This window comes from Canis aureus, chromosome 27 (assembly GCF_053574225.1).
Source record: "Canis aureus isolate CA01 chromosome 27, VMU_Caureus_v.1.0, whole genome shotgun sequence".
Lineage (NCBI taxonomy): Eukaryota > Metazoa > Chordata > Mammalia > Carnivora > Canidae > Canis > Canis aureus.
In genome coordinates this window covers 23,665,070-23,684,006 of record NC_135637.1, presented here as the reverse complement: position 1 = coordinate 23,684,006, position 18,937 = coordinate 23,665,070, and the positions used below count along the sequence as shown (strand labels likewise).

General features: G+C 54.6%; 1 protein-coding gene across 5 annotated transcripts; it reads right to left on the bottom strand.

Moving 5' to 3' along the window:
• Positions 1-3,553: 3,553 nt before the first annotated feature.
• On the bottom strand, positions 3,554-17,071 carry ASPHD2 (aspartate beta-hydroxylase domain containing 2). 5 transcript variants are annotated; one of them, XM_077874122.1, is made up of 5 exons: positions 16,994-17,029; positions 14,581-14,663; positions 11,133-12,218; positions 6,018-6,131; positions 3,554-5,421 (listed from the first exon to the last, which is right to left on the bottom strand). In XM_077874122.1, exons 3-5 carry the CDS (start codon positions 12,016-12,018, stop codon positions 5,312-5,314), a joined length of 1,110 nt encoding a protein of 369 aa, XP_077730248.1. In that variant the 5' UTR covers positions 12,019-12,218; positions 14,581-14,663; positions 16,994-17,029; the 3' UTR covers positions 3,554-5,311. The 5 variants fall into 5 exon arrangements, with proteins under 5 accessions (XP_077730248.1, XP_077730247.1, XP_077730250.1 ...); XM_077874121.1 differs by lacking the exon at positions 16,994-17,029 and adding an exon at positions 15,905-15,949; XM_077874124.1 differs by lacking the exon at positions 16,994-17,029 and adding an exon at positions 13,725-13,760.
• Positions 17,072-18,937: the final 1,866 nt, after the last annotated feature.

Here is an 18,937-nt window from a genome sequence, read left to right as displayed (position 1 = left end):
TTGTCAGCTAGGCCGAGGAGAAAAAAGATACTCTGGATCTTTTCTCAATGCGTCTGTTGAATTTGGGAAGCTTAAGGTAAAGGTTCTCAGGGCTTTGAGATTTTTAAAAAAGGACATTTCCTCTCCGTTTATTTTCCACGTCTGAATCTGAAATCAGCTGTATTTCTCCTGGGGGAAATCCACAGTGCTTGTGAATCGTGCGGGAGCCCAGAGGCCGCTCCCCTGACTGCCCATGTGCACGCTTCTCCCACGCTCCAGGGGCAGGGCTGGGAGCCGGGCCTGCTACACCCCAGGAGGCCCCCTGGGCGGGGCAGGGGGTGGGGACAAGCACCCCCCACCTCCCATGCGCTGGTGGAAAGGCCCCCTGGATGTCTTTCCTCCAGGCGGCCCAAAGGGGCTCCTGTGCCGATGGAAGCACAAGGGCTTTGGTGTCAGGGCCCCGGGGGGCTCAGATCACACCTCTGACTCACTGCTGTGGAAACGGGGCCTCTTGACTTTATTTCTTGGAACCTCAGTGTTGTCTTTGAAGTGGAGGGGAAAAGGTAATTCTGTAAATGGTGTGGCATATCGTGGGGAGCCCCCAGAAAGTGGGGTTGAATGTCCTGAGAGAACAGATGGCCCTGTGCGAGCCATGGAGATGAGGCCTGAAAGTATGCCTGGGGTTCCACAGGCTGCCAGACCACGCGTTTGGTGCCTGGCTTCTAGTTCCAGCTCATCCTCCAGCTGGCCACACGACCTTGGTCATGGCCACTGCCGCCCTCAGCCGCCGCTTTCTGGGTCAATGCATGCAACTGTCTCTGCTTACCCCAGTGGGCCCCAAGTACCCGTGGGGCAATAATACATGCAAAGGAATCTTCTAGAGTGCACGTGCTCTCTGCCCCCAAGGAAGAAAGCTCTCTCACCTTGGATCCAGGGTGGCTGACGCATCAGATGTGGAGAAATGAGGGGAAGGGTAGGTGATCTGAAGTTAGGACCGACGGGTGTGCCTGGGAAGGAGGCAGAAAGTAAATCAATCTCTGTGTGTGTTGCCTCCTGCCACCTAATGCTACAATCTGCTTGAGTGTTTCCACTGCCATCTGTCAGCAGCCCGAAAATATATGGCCTTATTCTGTCCTGTTCCCTGTGTTTACATCTGGTTAAGCAAGATTTAGCTGGGAGGTAAATCTTAGGGGGAGGTTGCTGGCAGCAGGGCCCCATGGTCCTCACAAACAGCATTTTGTACTGAGCCTTTGCTTCTCTTGTTTACATTTAAAAACTATGTATGGGGGACGCCTGGGTGGCTCAGTGGTTTAGCACCTGCCTTTGGCCCAGGGTGTGATCCTGGAGTCCCAGGATCGAGTCCCACGTCAGACTCCCTGCATGGAGCCTTCTCCCTCTGCCTCTCTCTGTCTCTCTCTGTCTCTCTCATGAATAAATAAATAAAATATAAAAAACTAAAATAAAAAAAATTAAAACGATGTATGGAGCACTTCCTATTCACCCAGAACTTGACATCCTATGATCTTATTCAAACCTCACTTTAAGCCTATGAAAGTGGCATGAAGCCCATTTTACAGATGAACCCCAGAGTGGGTCGGGATTTTCCGGTGGCAAGGGATAGCAACCACAACTCCAGTTCGGTTTCAGAATAAAAAGGGAGTGTATTGGCTCACGGGTATGGTAAGTCCGGTGGTAGGGCTGGCTCCAGGCAAAGCTACATTCAGGACTCAGGTGATCTCCACACGGTGAAACCTGCTTTTCTCTGTGGGTTTCACTCTCAGATTTTCTTTACACTAGATCCTGAGCTCTACTCCATGAAAAGTGGCCTTTCTTTCTCAATGATCTTAGGGAAAGAATCAGATCATGTCCCCAGCCCTGACCCAATCGTGGAGGGCCAGGAGTATGGAATAGGCTCTGATTGGTCAGGTCTGGATGGTGAGCCCAGTCTTGCAGCTGGGGCTGGTCAGATCCTAGAAACCCCAAAACTAAGAATGCTACATCTTGCAGGAGGCTCAACAGGGTACCATTAGAGGAGTGTTACAAATAGCAGCCATCCTCTAGAAAGCCGGGTTAGGTCGCCTGCCCAGTGTCACACAGGGGCACAGCCTAGACTTAACCTGGAGCTGGCTGGTTTCAAAGGCTTTGTCATTCTTGCGTGGGCAGTGACCCTTGGCCCCAGCTACACATTAGAATCAGGGCAGGAAATGTGTTAAAACAAGTACTGAGACCCGGGCCCCACCCTGGAACAAAGAAATGGGACGCTTTGTGGGGGATTGGGGTGCAGGCATCAAAATTTCTCAAACTCCCCAGGTGATTGTATTGTGCAAAGTCAAGAACTGGCAGATTAGGATCACCTTTCCGCTCCCCCGCTATCTGCTGTAGGCCATTCAGTGTGCCACGTGTGGTCACTGTACACAGAGCCCAGACCATCTGGGTGAGCGTGGGGCGATAATGAGCAGGTGCCTGGGAGCCCTGGTATGTGACCTGTGCAGTCTGGGCTTGAAGGCGGTGCAGGCTGTCTGGGTGGAAGCAGGGCTTCTCATCTGAAGCTGGGCGGGCATGCTGGCTCCCCTTTCTCACCTTGAGCATCCTTAGCTGTAGCGTGTAAATTATTTTAGCAATTGCCTAGTTGGCAATGCACACTTGAGGAGAGCGAGAAACATCTCAGCCCGGGGCAAGTGGTGCTCCTTCCACTTGCTGAGGGAGCCCGGCCAGGGCTGCGGCTGGAAGTACCCTTGCTGGGAAAACACCAAGCAGCTGGGTTGCTCCTGGGGCCCCAGGCCACCAGCGTCACCTACCTCTCTTTAAAAGGAAAAAATTGGGCAGCCCAGGTGGCTCAGCGGTTTAGTGCTGCCTTCAGCCCAGGGCCTGATCTTGGAGACCTGGGATCGAGTCCTACATCCGGGTCCCTGCATGGAGCCTGCTTCTCCCTCTGCTTCTCCCTCTGCCTGTGTCTCTGCCTCTCTCTCTCTCTCTCTCTCTCTCTGTCTCTCATGAATAAATAAATATTAAAAAAAATAAAAGGAAAAAATTCAAAATGTAGCTTCTGAGAGATCTGCTTCTTCCCCCGTAGTTAGGCAGTGGAAAGGAGCCCCTGGCTCCCCTGGCAACCTCCACCACTGATCAAAAGTGTCTATCTGCCTCTTCCTTACCTGCCCTGCTCCTCACCTGCTCACAAACACCATGGCAGAAAGGGGGCTGTCACAGCTGCTGTGTGCGCCAGGCACCACCTCTGCAGTGGAGCAAACTGAGGCTCCCGGAGGCTCCGTGACTTGATCAAGATTGGGTGGGAGCAAGCTCCTGGCACAGAGTCCCGAGTCCCCCCTTTCCCTAAAGCCACGATTCCTGTTCTCTGCCCAGCGTATCACTTAGAGTCCCTCACGTTCCAGGGCTCTGCTCCCGTCAGCCCACACGCGTTACTGGAGAACTGCGTTTTGCTTCACTTACCATATACACCAGAGTCTATGGGGCCCCACTTGTCTCTGCGACACAATCCAAAAGCCAAGAGCCTCCGACTCCTAGCATCTTCTGCCAAGTTCCCTCTTTTCCCCAACACACCACTTTAGCAGGTCACTCTGGTTTTCAGCAAGGTCCTTTATTTATCTCCTGTTCCCCAAGCACGGCACATGAGCTCAGGTAGCCGCGTACCTGTGTGGGCTGCGGGCTTTGTAAACGGAGAGCAGTCAGTATGTATAGAAATCATGCACCTCGGTGATTCCGGAACAAGATACTTAATGAGTAAAAAGATTTCAGGTGTGTTTGAAATTGCTGCCCTGTCCTGCATTCTGATCACGGAAAAAAACATCTGTGTAGAAATTTTACTCAAATGGAGACAGGTTTTTCTTTGCTCACTTGCCAGTAACTGCCTAGTGCATTGTGGATCATGGTCACTTCCGACAGCTGTTCCTCCCAGAAGCTTCTGGTTTCCATTCGGACAAATATGAGACCCGTGTATGTGACAAGCTGTATATCCCACACCACTCCATGGCTTTATAAACTGGACACTGCCTGTGACACATTATTCAAAAAAAGGCAACTTTAAGACAGCTGGAAGGCTATTCTTGCACACCTCAGCTCACAGGCGAGTGTTTCTAGAATCAGTGCCTCTAACTGGCCGTGTCCTTCACAGGAGACCAAAAGGCCAGCACTGCCACGCAGGTCTTTTGGGTTTGTAGGTCTTCACAAAGGCCTCTCTCACACCCACTGGCTTAGGTCACTGTCACCCGGCATGCAACCCTATGCAATGACAAAGACACACGGGGCGGACACCTCCACTGTCTCTGAGTCCAGCACTCGAACATTTATGTACAGACAGATAAATGGAAAATCATAGGCAACAGAACTCCAAAGCAAAACAGACACTTTTTTGGTCAGATCTACGATTCCAGTTTTGCCAGAGGAAGGTGTTTCTGGAATGTCACCGGATGAGCGCGGTCTCACCACACCACAGTTCCTAGCAGCCAACCTGCTGGTCTCAACGTTCATCACCGTGGACTCAAAACAGCTGCACGGAGAATTTTCCGGGCCCGGTTTGGCAGTAGGGCTTCTGTAGGCAGTGAGGTAAGTGGATCACACGTTCTGCAGCTGATCCGTGGGAGCCCTGACTTGGCTCTCGAGGACACCAGACTCAGCTTGGAAGGAGAGCAGTGTTTACAGAGAAGGCTCCAGTCCCACCAGCCAAATGCTCCCCACCATCAGGGACCTGATGGGGTTCGGAGTGAGGTGAGCGATGGTGACAAGTCTGCTCAGGCCCAGCCGTGTGCACTGCCCCTGACGCCGGCTGGGTGTGGGGATTGCAGACTCTCCCCCTGCCATGGGGGAGGTGGGTGGGCTGGCGGGTCCCCTGTGTGACCATGACAGCAACAGAGGCCAAGGGCTCTAGCTCTCTGGTTTGCAGTTTTTTGTTTTGTTTCATTTGTTGTTCTTTATGATGACCACAAGGAGTTTTACATGATTACATTCAGACAACCATTTGGTTACTCTATTTCAGAGCACTGAAAAAACCAGGTAGCAAGACGGCACAGACGACAGGGACCAAGCCTCTGGTCACAGAGCAAAGGAATGCGCTATTAGGCAGAAAGGAATCGCAGAAGCAAATGACTGGAAGGAACAACAACAACAAAAATCTAAGGAGATACAAGCTGAAAATTTCCCATTTACAACAACCAAAGGAAGGAGGGACCCAACGTGATCTCAAAACCCCAGATAAGAACTTTCTGTTGAGGCAGGTTTCTGAGCATGGAATCACGGCACGGGTGGGGGCTGGACTGTACCCCAGGTTGTCCAGGCTGACCCGTGGCCAAGGTCGCCGACTCCAGCACGGGAAACGTTCTCATCGTCCCGGAGCAAAGATGAAATCCAGGGCCTGGCGTTCGGCTGCTGCCACATTGGGATGCCACAAATCCACCATGAAAACCACCCGTGGGCCATCCTCTGCGGAACCTGGGGGTGGGGGAGGCACAAGAGGGATGAGGTTTGAACCTTCCCAGAACCAGGACCCACGTAGCACTGGACCCCACACAGTTAGCTTCTGGGTAGGGACCCATCCTGACCCCTGGCAGGGATGGGAAAGTCTCCTCCTCTCTGAACAAGAATGTTATCCTGGCTTCATAAGATTCTGGGTGGGGCAAATGAAAGGAGGCACTGGGAGGCTGGAGCGGGAGGCAGGGAGGGCGGGAGGAGTGAGTGGTAGGTGGAGCACGGAGGAGTTTTTAGGGCAATGAAGCTATTCTGTATGATCCTGTCAGGGTGGATCCATGTCATTATACCTTTGTCACACCTACAGGACATACAGCAGCAAGAGTGAACCCTAATGGAGACTACAGAGCTTAAGCAATAATAATAATGTGTCCATACTGGCTCATCGGTTGTAACAAATGTAGCACACTAAAGCAAGATGGTAAACAAAAGGGGAAATTGTGTGTGTGGAGGGGCGGGGGAACAGGGGGAGTATATACTTTCTGCTCGATTTTTCTGGAAACTTAAAACCATGCTAAACACATACAGTCTGTAACAAACAAACAAAAAGCAGCACTCACCTTCATGGAATGCAGTGTGCAGGAAAGAGTCATCAAAGAGGAGGCAGCGTCCTTCTGCCCAACACTGGGGCTCTCCCCCTACCACCAGCTCGCAGCCACCTGGAGTTTTGAGACCTTTGGGGGGAAAGCGGAGAAAAGAGAATGAAGGCAGGTGGCGTGGGGGATGGCCTGTGCTGGTGGGAGGTCTCTACTTCCGAAGCAGCCGACCTTCCACCTCACCCCTTGGAGCCCTGTTCGGGGTGGAGGCGGGGTACTCTGACAGGGCAAACACAGGCTACATGGCACCCCGACCATACTGAGCTCCCTGGAAAAATACATTCCTCCCTTGGTTTAATCTGCTCTGGGTCATGGGCTGCGCAGTGAGGCTGGCACTGAACTTTTCAAGACTCCTGAAGCTCATCTGTAAGTCCCCCCCTTAACTGAGGAAGGTCCATAACTCACGTGGCCCAATAACTGTGTTCATTACAGCCCGATCTCTAGGGCTGTTTTGGTTGAGATGAAACAGTGCCCTCATCTTTGGGTTCCAGGCTTTAGATCCATCTTGGGGTCTGAGGATGGGCATGTGGTTAGTCTAAGCTCCTCCGGCCTCCCTCTCGGAAGCTGGGAGGTCACCCCTGAGGCAGTGCCGGAGCTCCAGGAAGTGGGCCCACACCTTCACAAGGAGCCATATGCTCACAACTGTAGGCAGCGGCTGCCAAGTCGGGGTGCCTAACCCCCAAAAGAGGACCTGGCTGAAATGCTGCTGTACATACAGTTTCACGTCCCTGTCTCCCACCTGATGATCTGGGGAAACACTGGGTCCCTGTCACCGCCTGGACGTCTATAAACAAAGGCACCACCACAGACATGAAACAGATACACGAGGGGCTGGGTGGGCCCCGCGGCTCTCAGGAAGGGATGGATTGGGAGGAAGCAGGGCCCTGGCAGAGGGGGGTGGGATCATGGTGTTCTTGTCTGTCTCCGGTGACTAATGGCACAACCATGACATGGGACTAGTTGGCGCTGCCCCTTCCAAATGACTACTAAGGACAAACATGAAACAGGGTTCTAACAGAGCATTTTAATGCACCTCTTGAACCAGAAACGGACAGCTCCTGGAAGTATGTGTGGGGTAGGAATTCACACTGAGGCCACTGGAGGAGTGGCGAGGATGAGGACTTGGGGTCAGATGACTGACTCTTATCCTTAAGTGCCCCAGGACCTTGGGCAAATCACTTAACCTCTCTGAGCCACAGTTTCGACGTCTATAAAGGGGGAACATTAGCACACTTGCCTTCGGGGCTCTATGTGACCACTGTCCTTGCCACCAAGACCGTACAGACTGCCTTGAGCGCAGGTTTGGGCTGAATTAGCACTTTTCAGACATCACATCACCCATTCTCCAGATGGGAGCAACTGCAATTCAGAGAAGTGACCTGCCTGAAGTTTGCTCCTCAGTCCTGGTGGGGACATGAGATCTGAATCCAAATCCGTCTGGTTCCGAGGAACAGGCTCTTCTTAAACCACTGGACAGTATGTCAGTAGCAATGGTATGAAAGCGACTGTCCATTTTTACAGTTAATGTTTCCACTATCAGTAGGACACCTCATTGCATCAGGCGAGAAGGGCCTCTCGGACTCCAGAACCATCATCTCTCATCTCCTGCTACCATAACAACTGCTGAGGGTGGGGTGGGGGTTAGGGCTGCGATGGACCCAGAGAGCCCTCACTGACTGGTTCAGGAGGACAAGGCTGTTAGGTCTCGGTGGCTCTCTGCAAGGACACTCCACCCCAGGGCTTCAGAAGAAGCTCTCCTTTCTCTGGGCCGCTAAATGATTCACCACTGTGCACGACGGTACAATAGAAAAATGGTCTGGTTTGCTGGCTTGACAGCCCCCTGTCCCCTTTCCTCTGCCTTCCCCTTTCACCGTGGCTTCCAGCGGCCCATCATTCCTGCTTACTGCCCGCAAACCCCCTCAGTTGGCAGAAATGATCAATTCTCTCCCAGAGCGTTCAGAGATCGGCCCCACGTCCTCTGGCTGAGGGCTTGCTGTTTGCCCCCACCAACCACTCAGCGAGGCAGGTCAAGGGCGCAGAAAGGGCTCTGTGTGCCAGCGGCCCCCACTTCCAGATGCCGGAGGCTGGCACTCAGGTGGTCACGGCACATCCAAGCTGCTCCGCCAGGCCCACCCTGCTAGACGGCCGAGAAACCCAACAACAGACACGTGAAAGGCAATGAGAGTCTAATTGTGCTTCTTTAGCAAGAATCTGCTGAATGTGCTCGCGCATTTTCATCTACCCTTTCCTGGGGGTTGGCCCTGTGGAAGGACATCCGCCTCCCCAGGAAATCTGCCTCATGAGCCTTGGAGGTTGCTTGCTGGAGGTCTGTGGCAGTGCGGTTTGGACATCCCAGCACAGCTGGAGCTCGGAGCTGTCCCATGGCTCTATGCGGGGTCCAGACCCAGTGACCCCCCCCCTCCCCGCCCCAAGAGGCAGCTCAGCACAGTCCTTGGCGTGTGCAGGGACTGGGTGAATGCACAGCGGTCACTGGGGTTTCAGGTGTCTGCAGGGTCAGCCCGACTAGTCACAACACCTATGGATGGCCTGGTTCCGGAACTGCAGGGGCCTCCTCCACTCCAGCCAGGTGAGCTGGCAGGGGGCGTGGCCACCGGACCAGACTCCCTCCCTCTCTGGCAACACTCAAGGTCAAACACACCTTTGTTTCATTCCCAGGTGGGTATGAACATGCGCATGCCAGCAGAAAGAAGGGAACGCTGAGCAAACCAGCCCAGGGAGCTTGCCCCGGCCGTGGGGAAGCAGCCACAGTCCAGTGGGACTCCTTCCAAGAGAACATGACACGGCCCAGTTTTTCTGGTGGCAGCAACTAGCTGGGCTGAGAAGCGAATGACAGGTCATCCTGAGGGCCCGTGTGGGCATGGTTTACACTCACACGTGCGCCAAACAGCAGCACCACAGGCCTTCACACGCAGGGCAAATCCTAGGTGTTCTGGCCACCCGCCCTTGCTACTCATCTCCTATTCCTGGAATTCTACATCAGTCTGCAAACGCTCTTCCCTGTGAGTTACTCTGAAGCTTTTTAAAAACATACAAAGAAAACCTTTGAAAAAGGCACAGCACTGCTCCTTATTGCCCACAGCCTCAATCCCCAAGCCTGGCATGGGGCCCCCCTGCCCCACTGCAGCTCGCCCAACCTGTCTGACCTCAGCCCTGACCCTGGATGCCACAGCCAGCCATGTCTGCCGCTTGGCTTGGGTTGGGGAAGGCTCCTTTGCTCCACCCTGGCAGCCCCAGGAGCCCCCCTGGCAGCCCCCCATGCTCGGATCTGAGTCCCCCTGCGCAGGGACTTCACTGAGATCGCTCAGATAGCCACCTCAGCTTCTCGATTAATCAGAGTGCCCTTTACCTGACTGCCTTCTACCTGCCCACACTTCCCATGGGCTACTTTTAATCCTCCAGAGAGCCCCGAGGCACGTACCATTACCTCTGTTCTAGGGGCTCAGGGTTTCGAGGTCCCAGCCAAGAGCACTCGGCAGATGGGGCCCATCGAGCTGAGTCCAGGTGCTCTTGCTTCCGAAGCCCAGTCGTTTCCCACTGTGTCCTGAGGACCCACGTCTTAGGGATCCTTTCCTAGACTGTCCGCACGGGTTTCATAACACAAACCACTAGCTACCACCGCTGTCCATGCCAAGTAGTCACAGGAGATCCCACTTTATTTAACCCTGTCAGCGATTCTGAGGTAAGTGCTACCTCCCCATTTTACAGATGAGGAAACTGAGGCACAGAGCGACTCAGTTACTTGCCCAGAGTCCCAGGGCTGACCGTGAAGCCAGGCCACCTCCTCTGGCGCCTCTGTCCTCTCCTGTCTCTGCTCTTGAAATACTCATCGTGTTAAGTGCTCGAATCTAGTTGTTTTTCAAAGTGGCGAAGCCCTCTGTCCAAGTCACGTTTTGCTCAGAATCCCCACATGGGGTGGGGGAAGCAGAAGGTTTCTGGGGAAGCAGGGCTGGAGCGTCTGAGGTGTCTGGCTCAGGTCCCCCGCAGGCTGCCCTGATGCTCCTTTACAGAACACTTAGGAACTCCTGGCTCCAGCTTAGAGCGGGGCTCCTCTGTGTGTGCTTTTTCTTCCTCTGTTCCAAAGCCAAGGCAGCCAGCACTGCAAACTTCCTGAAGCTGGACCTTGCCCGGGCTCTGGGCACACCGCCCTAGTCGGGGATGCTAACTGGTGGTGCCACTGCCCCAGTAACCAACCCATTATCATGACTCACCAGGAACAGGGAATTCTGGGGAACTACCAGCCCTATGTACTGAGTTGCGGTTAAGCCTACCTAAAGGGTGAGTACTCCACGTCATGCTCCCTGTGAATAAACGCCTCACGATACACATTCTCTAATTAGACCCTCAAAGTAACACTCCAGGGAATTAGCTTTTTACCTCTCCTTTGTAAGTGAGGGCATGGAGGTCCAGGGAAGTGAAAGTGATCTGTCCAAAGTAACACAGCTAGCAGGTGGAGGGGCCAGGATGCAAACACGCCCGAGTGGACCCCAACCCGGTTCTCAAAACAACTGCTGCACACGTTAACGATCTCCCTAGAATCTGAGTAAGATCAGCATTAACAACAAGCACGACTTCACCCTTGATTCAGAAGCCACTAGCATCTTTCACAGCCGCCCGGATGTCGTTATGAACGTCAGTGATCGTTATTATAGCCTTGGCTCTGGAGCTACGCTGTCCAATACAGTAGCCGCTAGCCACGGGTCCCTTTTTAAATTTAGATTAAGTTAGGAATTCTGTTCCTCCCCGGCACCAGCCACGTTTCGGGCACTCAGTGGCCACATGCTGCTAGCGGCTACTATACTTGGACAGGACGGATGGAGACCACTTCCGTCACCGCAGAAAGTTCCTCTGGACAGACCACCTGTCAGATAATACTGATCACAAGTTCCTTTTTTGACTCGATTTCTGCTGTCACCATCGTTTACACGCAATTCGTCAATCTTTGACGGGAGCACAGTGGAGAATGTGAACCGGCACGACTCTGGCTACTGTGCTCTTATGCCACCTGGGGGGCCGCGCACGGAAAGGCGTGTGCCACGAGACCCCAACCCCGCCACATACCTAAATGGCATCGGATGCGGATGTTGGTGGGCCCGTAGTGCTCCGTTATCACAGTCCCAGGGCTCAGCACGGAGATGCATGCGTTCCCAAAAACATTGTTCCCAATACAGGTCCGAAGGCTTCCAAGCAAGCGGTACGTCCGTGGGCACTTCCTGCAGTTCCTGGGAACGCAAACCCCCTGATTGACCAAGTAAAAGGTGACCCACTCCCCACTGGGGGTGCTGTTCATTTTCCATCCTTGCGGGAGGCTGCAGTTTGAGAACGCTTTGTAGAGGGTCTCAAACTCGCACAGGATGGTCTGGAAGTTCCGTTCCAGCAGTTCCACGTCATGCTTCTGGGCATCTCGGGAGAAGTAGGGCGTGGTGGGGAGGTCAGGCAGGAAGAAGACCTCGGGCTTCTGGATGGAGGGCCGGCTGTTGAGGTAGCGGCCCTGCTCGCGGATGCCCTTGTGGATGCGGCCCATGCCGGACCAGGAGTACCGCTTGGCGTACTCCTGCAGGTTGTGGTAGAGCTTCTGGTTGAGGCCCTCGTTGTGGGCACAGCGCACGCACTCGGGGGACTGGCAGTATACGAACCCGTTCTGCAGCCCGTTGGCGTCTGCACCCTGCATCAGGGCGTTGACGGACGCGTAGGGCCGGGGCTGCTCCCGGCCCACGTGGTAGCAGTACCACACGAACAGGACCAGCAGGCAGGCCACGGTGACCACAGCGGTGGTGTCACAGTCCCGCACCGACTGGATGCCCGTGGCGATGCAGTCCCTCAGGCCGTCCAGCGACCAGCTCCAGGCCACCAGCCACTCAAGCGACATCTTGAGGGAGTTGCTGTTGGGGGTGCGAAGCAAGGGCAGACAGTCACTCCTTGGGGGTCCCAAGGGCACCCACACCATGCAGCTCAACGTGGGGGGGAAGGGGAGGCTGGGGCAGGGGGAGGCATGGCTGCCGCTGTTCCTCGGATCCCGCCGAGGGTGGCATTGACCGACGTCTGGCCCACCACTCTGCTCCCGGCAGAAGTCACCGCAGGTAGGGTGGGAGGAGCCTCTGTCACGCCAGCAAGGGGGGGTTGGTCACCATGAAATGATTTTCAAACCTGAGATGAAAACAGAAAAGGAAACTAGCATAAATTTTTCTACCTGGAAAAAAGTCCTCAACTGAAATGTAAAACCCCAGATCATTGTTGAAGGTCCTCGTTAAGGCAGGGGACACACATCTCAAGCTTGTGTGTTCTCTACTCATTTTAGCACAGCCCCCATTTCCCAAAGGGCCAGTGATGTGCACTCTGCATCCAGTACTGACAATTACACAAGCCCCACCTGTTCTGTGTCATCCTTAGGGGATGTTAACAGCCCCACTTTACGGGTGGGGAAACCGAGACCCCAAGAGGTCATATACTTCAGCCCAAGTTCACACAGCCAGGGCAGGGACACACACCCCTGCTGACTGCAGGGTGATGTCTATTCATAGGAGGCGTTTCATAATACCTGTTCTCCTTAACTCTCTGGATCTTTACAGAGAGATCTGGATTCTAAAGCATCTTAAAAACGGCAAAGGAGGGGCATGTGGCTGGCTTAGTCGGGAGAGCATGCAACTCTTGGTCTGGGGGTCACGAGTTTGAGCCCCATGTTGTGCACAGAGATTACTTAAATAAGTAATTCCTAAAAATAGCAAAGGAGCCTTAAAACTGCACGTTCCCCATTTTACTTTCTCTTTTCATGGTGCTTCCTCATTCTTAATCTCTCTTGCCCTTCTGACACAAAGGTTTAGCTCAAGCTGGAAGGGGAAGTGGTCTCTTGGGGGTCACATCTCCATGGCAGACACCGGGTGTTTCTGTCTACCTGCCTGGGAGACTACTCACTGGTCTCGCCCACAGGTTATGAGAGGAAGTGATGGGGGAGAATGGAAATAGAAGCCCTCATAGGTCCAGTCTCTGAAACAGACAGGAGCACTTTGCCAGGTACCCCTGCCAATGGTAAGAGCCAGTGTCTGGCACCCTCGTTACCCTAAAAGCCTGATCAGAGCCCAAAAGTCATGTTGCCCGTGTCTATAAAGCCCCAGCCGTGTTTCCCAGCTGAGACCCTTCGTCCAGCCTGTGTGTTCTAATCTGAGCACAGCCAGGTCTACGATCTCCTACAAGCCTAATACATTCCCTCAGCGTGAGGGGCCGCAGAGTTCAGAAAAAAAATGGTTTTGTGTGCTACCTTCCCTCTTGGGAATAGAAATCAACTGAAACAAGGGAAGTCTGTCCCTTCTCCTTTCTCTGGGGACTAAATTTGGCTGGAAAATTCTTGTGAGGTGGCAGAGAGGCCAAGAACCCAAACTGGAGGTGGGCTGGACCCTGGATGAGTCACTTCCCCTCCCTCTCAGTCTCCTCGTCTCTAAGAAGGGGTCCTGCCCATCTCCCTGGATGCAGGGCCAATGACGACCAATGTAAAACATCTAGGATGTCACAGTGAGCCTTTAAGATGTGCTGATGAGTGCTCAGACGTGTGGCACCCCATGTGGATCAGCCTGCGAAGTAAAGGCGGGGCATTGGGGAAAGCCATCTCAGGACCAGGGACCCTATGGACAAATTCTGGACACTCTCATTGCCACGCACCTGAAGTGATTTTTGTTTGTCCCCAGACTTGCAGAGCTGAAAATGAAAGAGAAACCTTAGGTGCTCATTAACTGCCTGCTTGCATCTTCCCAGCTTAGGTTGAATTAAGCATCGCTTGCCTCTAATGTTTAGCAAGTCAAATACACATACGCTAAATATTCCCGGCCGTTTTTATGTTTCTAGGAAAAATGCAAGAGTGGGGAGGCTCGCAGCTCAATTCTTTTCTCGCACGTTCTCAATTTCTTCACAGATCTGGGCCCCCCTGGCTGGAAACAGACCCCAGGGCGCCCCTGGTTCTCTCCTAGCCATACCATAACAGGCACCTGATCCCTCTACAGGGAAAAGGAAAGAAAATCTGGGATGATTTTTTCCCATGTTTTGTTTGCCAGCCTGTCTCCCGAATAGAACAGAACCCCGGGATTCCTGAAATTCAGCGTGAAGCTGTCATCTGTGTGATAAACAAGCACTTTTACTAAAAGGGTTTCCCCCTCCCTGAGCTCAACCTCTAATTGGAACTTTTAAACTCAGCCTCTCAGGAGGAGAGGTTTTTCTTAAATGAGCATCGAGATGGTGATAATTGAACAAACACCTGTTAAGTGTCAGTTCCCATCAGCCCTGCTAATCGCTCAACTAGAGCACAGTGAAAACCCGGAAGGCGGGGTGGATGACGAGGGGATCTCTCCACTGGACACCCCTGCGGCTCACCCTCGTCCCGGGGGGAGGAAGCCTCATTCTGGACAATGCTAGCCAAGAGCGCTCTCTAGGCTGAGCAGCAAGAGATCCTGATGCCCTGAACCCAGCTTCAGACCCTGTTCTCATCAACAGCACTGAGAGCTGAAGTTAGGGCTTTTCTTACCTGCCAGTTACTTTTAGCCAAAAGACACTGGGAGGCCCCTGAGCCCAGAGGTGGATTTAAAGGTTCATGGCTGAAATGTGACGCTAAAAAACAAAACAAAACAAAAACAAAAAACCCTTACATTTACAGGGTGATCGACAGCTTATTAAGTACTGTTTCAAACATTTGACCCTCCCAGCACCCAGTGACAGCCACCAACGCTCCAGTGGGAAGGGCATGGATTCTCCCTCTCCCCAGTTCCTGGCTCAGGGACTACAGTACCGTCCAGTTTCCTTCACACATCTGATCATTTGCATGTTTCATGTGTGTCCTCGTTAGGGACAGGGACCTGTCACTGCAGTTCTGCTCTTTAATAACTCCTATGGTAAAGGTCGGTCAGCTCTGGGGAATAGGGTCCAAATTCACGTCCAATGGGTTGAGCAAGTCCAATGAAATATAACTTCTGATGCGATGGAACATCTGGGGGACAGACTCTGCTCTAACCTGGCTAATGCTGTTCACCTTACAATCCAGGAGGCTGCCCAGTGCTAAGGAGCTTCCGGTCACTTTCAGGGTGTGGCCAGGGCGCCCTAGAAGCCCCCCCCCCCCCCCAGGAGCAGGGCAGACAGAGCAGGGCAAGGTGTGTGATGCAGGTCACCTTCTCCACCCAGGACCCACCGAACTGCCCTGGGGCCATGCCTCCCCCGTGGGCAACTGGAGACCTCTCCTCCTCACTTTCTGGGCCAGCTTTTTCAGCATCCACCCACTCTGGAGAGTGGGGGAAGTGGGGGGCGGCGGATGGGTTAACACAGATGGTGACCACCAGGAGGTCAGGGGAGGAGGGGGAGGGGGCCACGGAGGGTGAGTGTTGGCAGGAAAAGTGGGCAGGAGGCTAAAGATCTCGGGGAAGGTGGCTTATAGTGACGGCTCACGGGACAGGGGACGAGGGCCGCCGCGGCAAACGCGGGAAGTGGGGGACACTGAGGCCCGGGGGAGGGGGCAGCAGGCGAGGACAGGCGGCGGGGAGGGGCAGGGGCGCCGCGATGGGCCGGGGCTGCCAGGAGGGTGCTCCCGGCCCGCCGCCAGCTCGGAGCGAGCGCCCCGCCGCGGCGCCCCTCGCCGGGCCGGGATGCGGATCCCCGAGCATCCCCGAGCATCCCCGAGCATCCCGAGCATCCCGAGCATCCCAGCGGCCGCGCCGCCGCGGGGCGTGGGGCGTGGGGCGTGGGGCCCGCGGGCCTGCGGCCGTCCGGCCCCCGCCTCCTCCCTCCCTCTCCCGGGGTGCGGGGGGCGCCGGCCGCGCAGTCCCCCACCGCGCCCCGCAGCCCCCGGGGACGCCGCTTACCTGCGCGCGGGCGGCGGGGGCGGACCGCGGGGCCGGGACGACGCCGCCGCCCGAGGGCGCGGACGCGCAGACGCCCCCCGCCCGCGCCGCGGGGCCACCGCCGGGCCCACGCCGCGGGAGCCGGAGCCGGAGCCGGAGCCGGAGCCGAGCGGAGCCGAGCCGAGCCGGTGCCCCCGCCGGTGCCGACGCCGCGCTGCGCTCCGCGGGGCCGCGCGGACCACAACTCCCACAATGCCGCGCGCGGCCGGGCCGGCGCGGGGAGGGGGCGCGGGCGACGGGCGAGGCGGGGCCGGGGGCGGGGCCGGGGGCGGCGCGGGGGCGGGGCCGGGCGGGCGGGGGCGGGGCCTGGACCCTGCGCGGAGGGCGCGGGCGGGGGGCGCGGGCGGGGGCGCGGGCGGGGGCGCAGGGGCGGGCGCTCATTCATTCGCTCGGCGGCCCGCCCGGAGCCCCCTGCCCCGCTGCCCCGGCCGCGTCCGCGCCGCGCCCCCCCACTTCCTCCTTCCCTGCTCCTCCACCCTCCCTCCCGCCCTCTCCTTTCCCCCCTCGCTTCCTCTGGCCCCGACACCCTTCTTCCCTTTATTTATTGAGCCGCCGCCGGCTCAGGAGGCCGTTCGGGCACTGGGAACCAAACCGTAAGTCGCACAGCATCCCTAGCGTCACGGAGACCCCCCTTCAAGACCAGCGAGCGTGGGCGGCCTCCCGTGCCCTCGAGGCCCCCGCCCGGGGAGCCGCAGCCCGGGTCACCGCAGGGCACTCGCACCAGCACCCGGCGCGCCGAGTAGTAGACGGGAAGGTGCTGGGCGGGGCGCGGGCGGGGCGCGGGCGGGGCGCGGGCGGGGGGCGGGTGGAGGCCCCCAGGGAGGCCTCGCTGAGGAAGTGATGCTGAAGCCCAGAGAAGCTAGCAGTGGCCGCGGGACGTGGTGAGGGCTCCGGGGTTCAGTGCATGGGTGGGTTCTGGGAACTCAGGAGCAGGATGGCTGACCCACCGTCCGTCTCCTCTGTTCTGTCCCGGCATCTACTTTGTCCTGTCCCAGCACCCACGTCAACCATGTCTCAGGGTCTACCTCCCACACCTGTCCTAGAACCCACCTGGTCTCTGATCTAAGGACTCCCCTCCACCATGTCCCAGGATCCACCTCATCCTTGTCCCAGAACCCAGCTGGCCCCTGACCTAACAACTCACCCTACCACGCACGTTCCAGAATCCTCCTTGTCCTTGCACCAGAACCCACCTCTGCTGTGGCTCAGAATCCACATCTGCTGTGGTCCTGAACCCACCCCACCATGTTTTAGAATCCACTTCACCCCTGTCATCCTCTCCCTTGTCCTTACTCCAAAGGAGGAAGAACTGTTTTCCCCCTCTCTTATTCTACTAAAATAAATGAAATGCATACATTGGGAAGCCATAAAATGCGTCCAGATTTGTTCAAAGTGTGGGTAATCAACACAGTCATCCGATTTAGAAACATTAAACAAGATGTCTCTTTTCACTGCCAGCCTCGCAGTGGTTGAACCCAGGGAGGGCGGAGAAGGTAGGAGGGCATTTGGTCCATCTCACATTCAGGAAGTTGCTCAAACTCAGACTTCTCCAAGGGTGCTTATACATTCAGTCAGAGCATCACCCTGATGGAGTTGAAAAGGAAAACATTCTTCATATAGTTGTAAATGTGTGTTCCATTCCTGGATCACACCATCTGTAGTGCATTATGAATTAATATTGTCCATAAATCCTGTAATTATCTTTGACCGGCGCAATTATACTGCTCTGTATTTGTTAAGAGTATTTATTTGTTCCCAATGGCAGTATGAGCATTTACACGTTTTGCTGACCCTGCTGGCCATTTCTGCCCGTGGGAGACAACTGGGATGGGAGGTGAGGTCTCCCAGAAAAAGGGTATCAGGCCTTCTTCCAGAGGGGGCTTTCGGATGAGAGCTCCAGATAAATTGTCATTGCGCTAATGGAGGAGACAAGACAAGGGCCAAGTGAGTCTAAATTGCCTGCCTCCTGCTTGGCTGCCACCCGCGCCCTCCTCCTCTCCCGACTGTCTCCTCAGGGCAGTCCTTCCCGACCCACTCTGAGGCTGTACAACCTATCATTATGCATCTCATACACCCATGGAGCCCACCCAACTCCCTCCCGCTGCAGATGGAGTCACTGGGGGTCCAGAGAGAAAACATGCCTTGCTCAATCAAGGTCACAGCAAGTCAGTAAGGGAATGTGTAGACCTTCAAGAAAATGCTTGCTTGGCGTGTTAAAGAAACTAGCATAGTCTCTGTAGAAAGAAATTGAGTAGTATTTGTTAAAACAACAACAAATGTGTATACCCTAAGAAAAATCAATTTAACTACTCTGGAGAAATTCTAGAATGGGTAAAGGAATAGTGATGTTTTTATATAATCCTGTGCAACTATTTAAAAGGAGAAGCCAGATGTATATGCAACAATATAAAGCTCCTAGGGGCCCCTGGCTGGCTCAGTCTGAAGCACATGCGACTCTTGGTCTCAGGGTTGTGAGTTTGAGCCCCACGTTAAATGTAGATATTACTTAAAAAAATTAAATCTTAGGGTGCCTGGATGGCTCAGTCAGTTAAGCGTCTGCCTTCTGCTCGGGTAATGATCCCAGGGTGCTAGGATGGAGCCCTGCATCAGGCTTCCTGCTCCGTGGGGGGCCTGCTTCTCCATCTCCTGCTCCCCCTGCTTGTGCTCTCTGTCTCTCACTGTCAAATAAACAAGCAAATAAATAACTAAAAATCTTTTAAAAAATTAAATATATATATCCTAAACAAATAATAGAGCAAAAAATCAGAATCATGCTTGTACTATCATTTTATCTACATAATACATACACACAACACAAAATGTTACTCTATAGTTTCTGTGGATATATACATATATGTATATAAAAGCAGGAGAAAAGCATTAGAAGAATACACTAGTATGTTCTCCTTTTTAAAATTTAAAGCATTACAATGTTGGCAAATGCAAAGAATATCCCTCAGAGGAAGCACACAAAATTCATGAGTTGTAACTTCA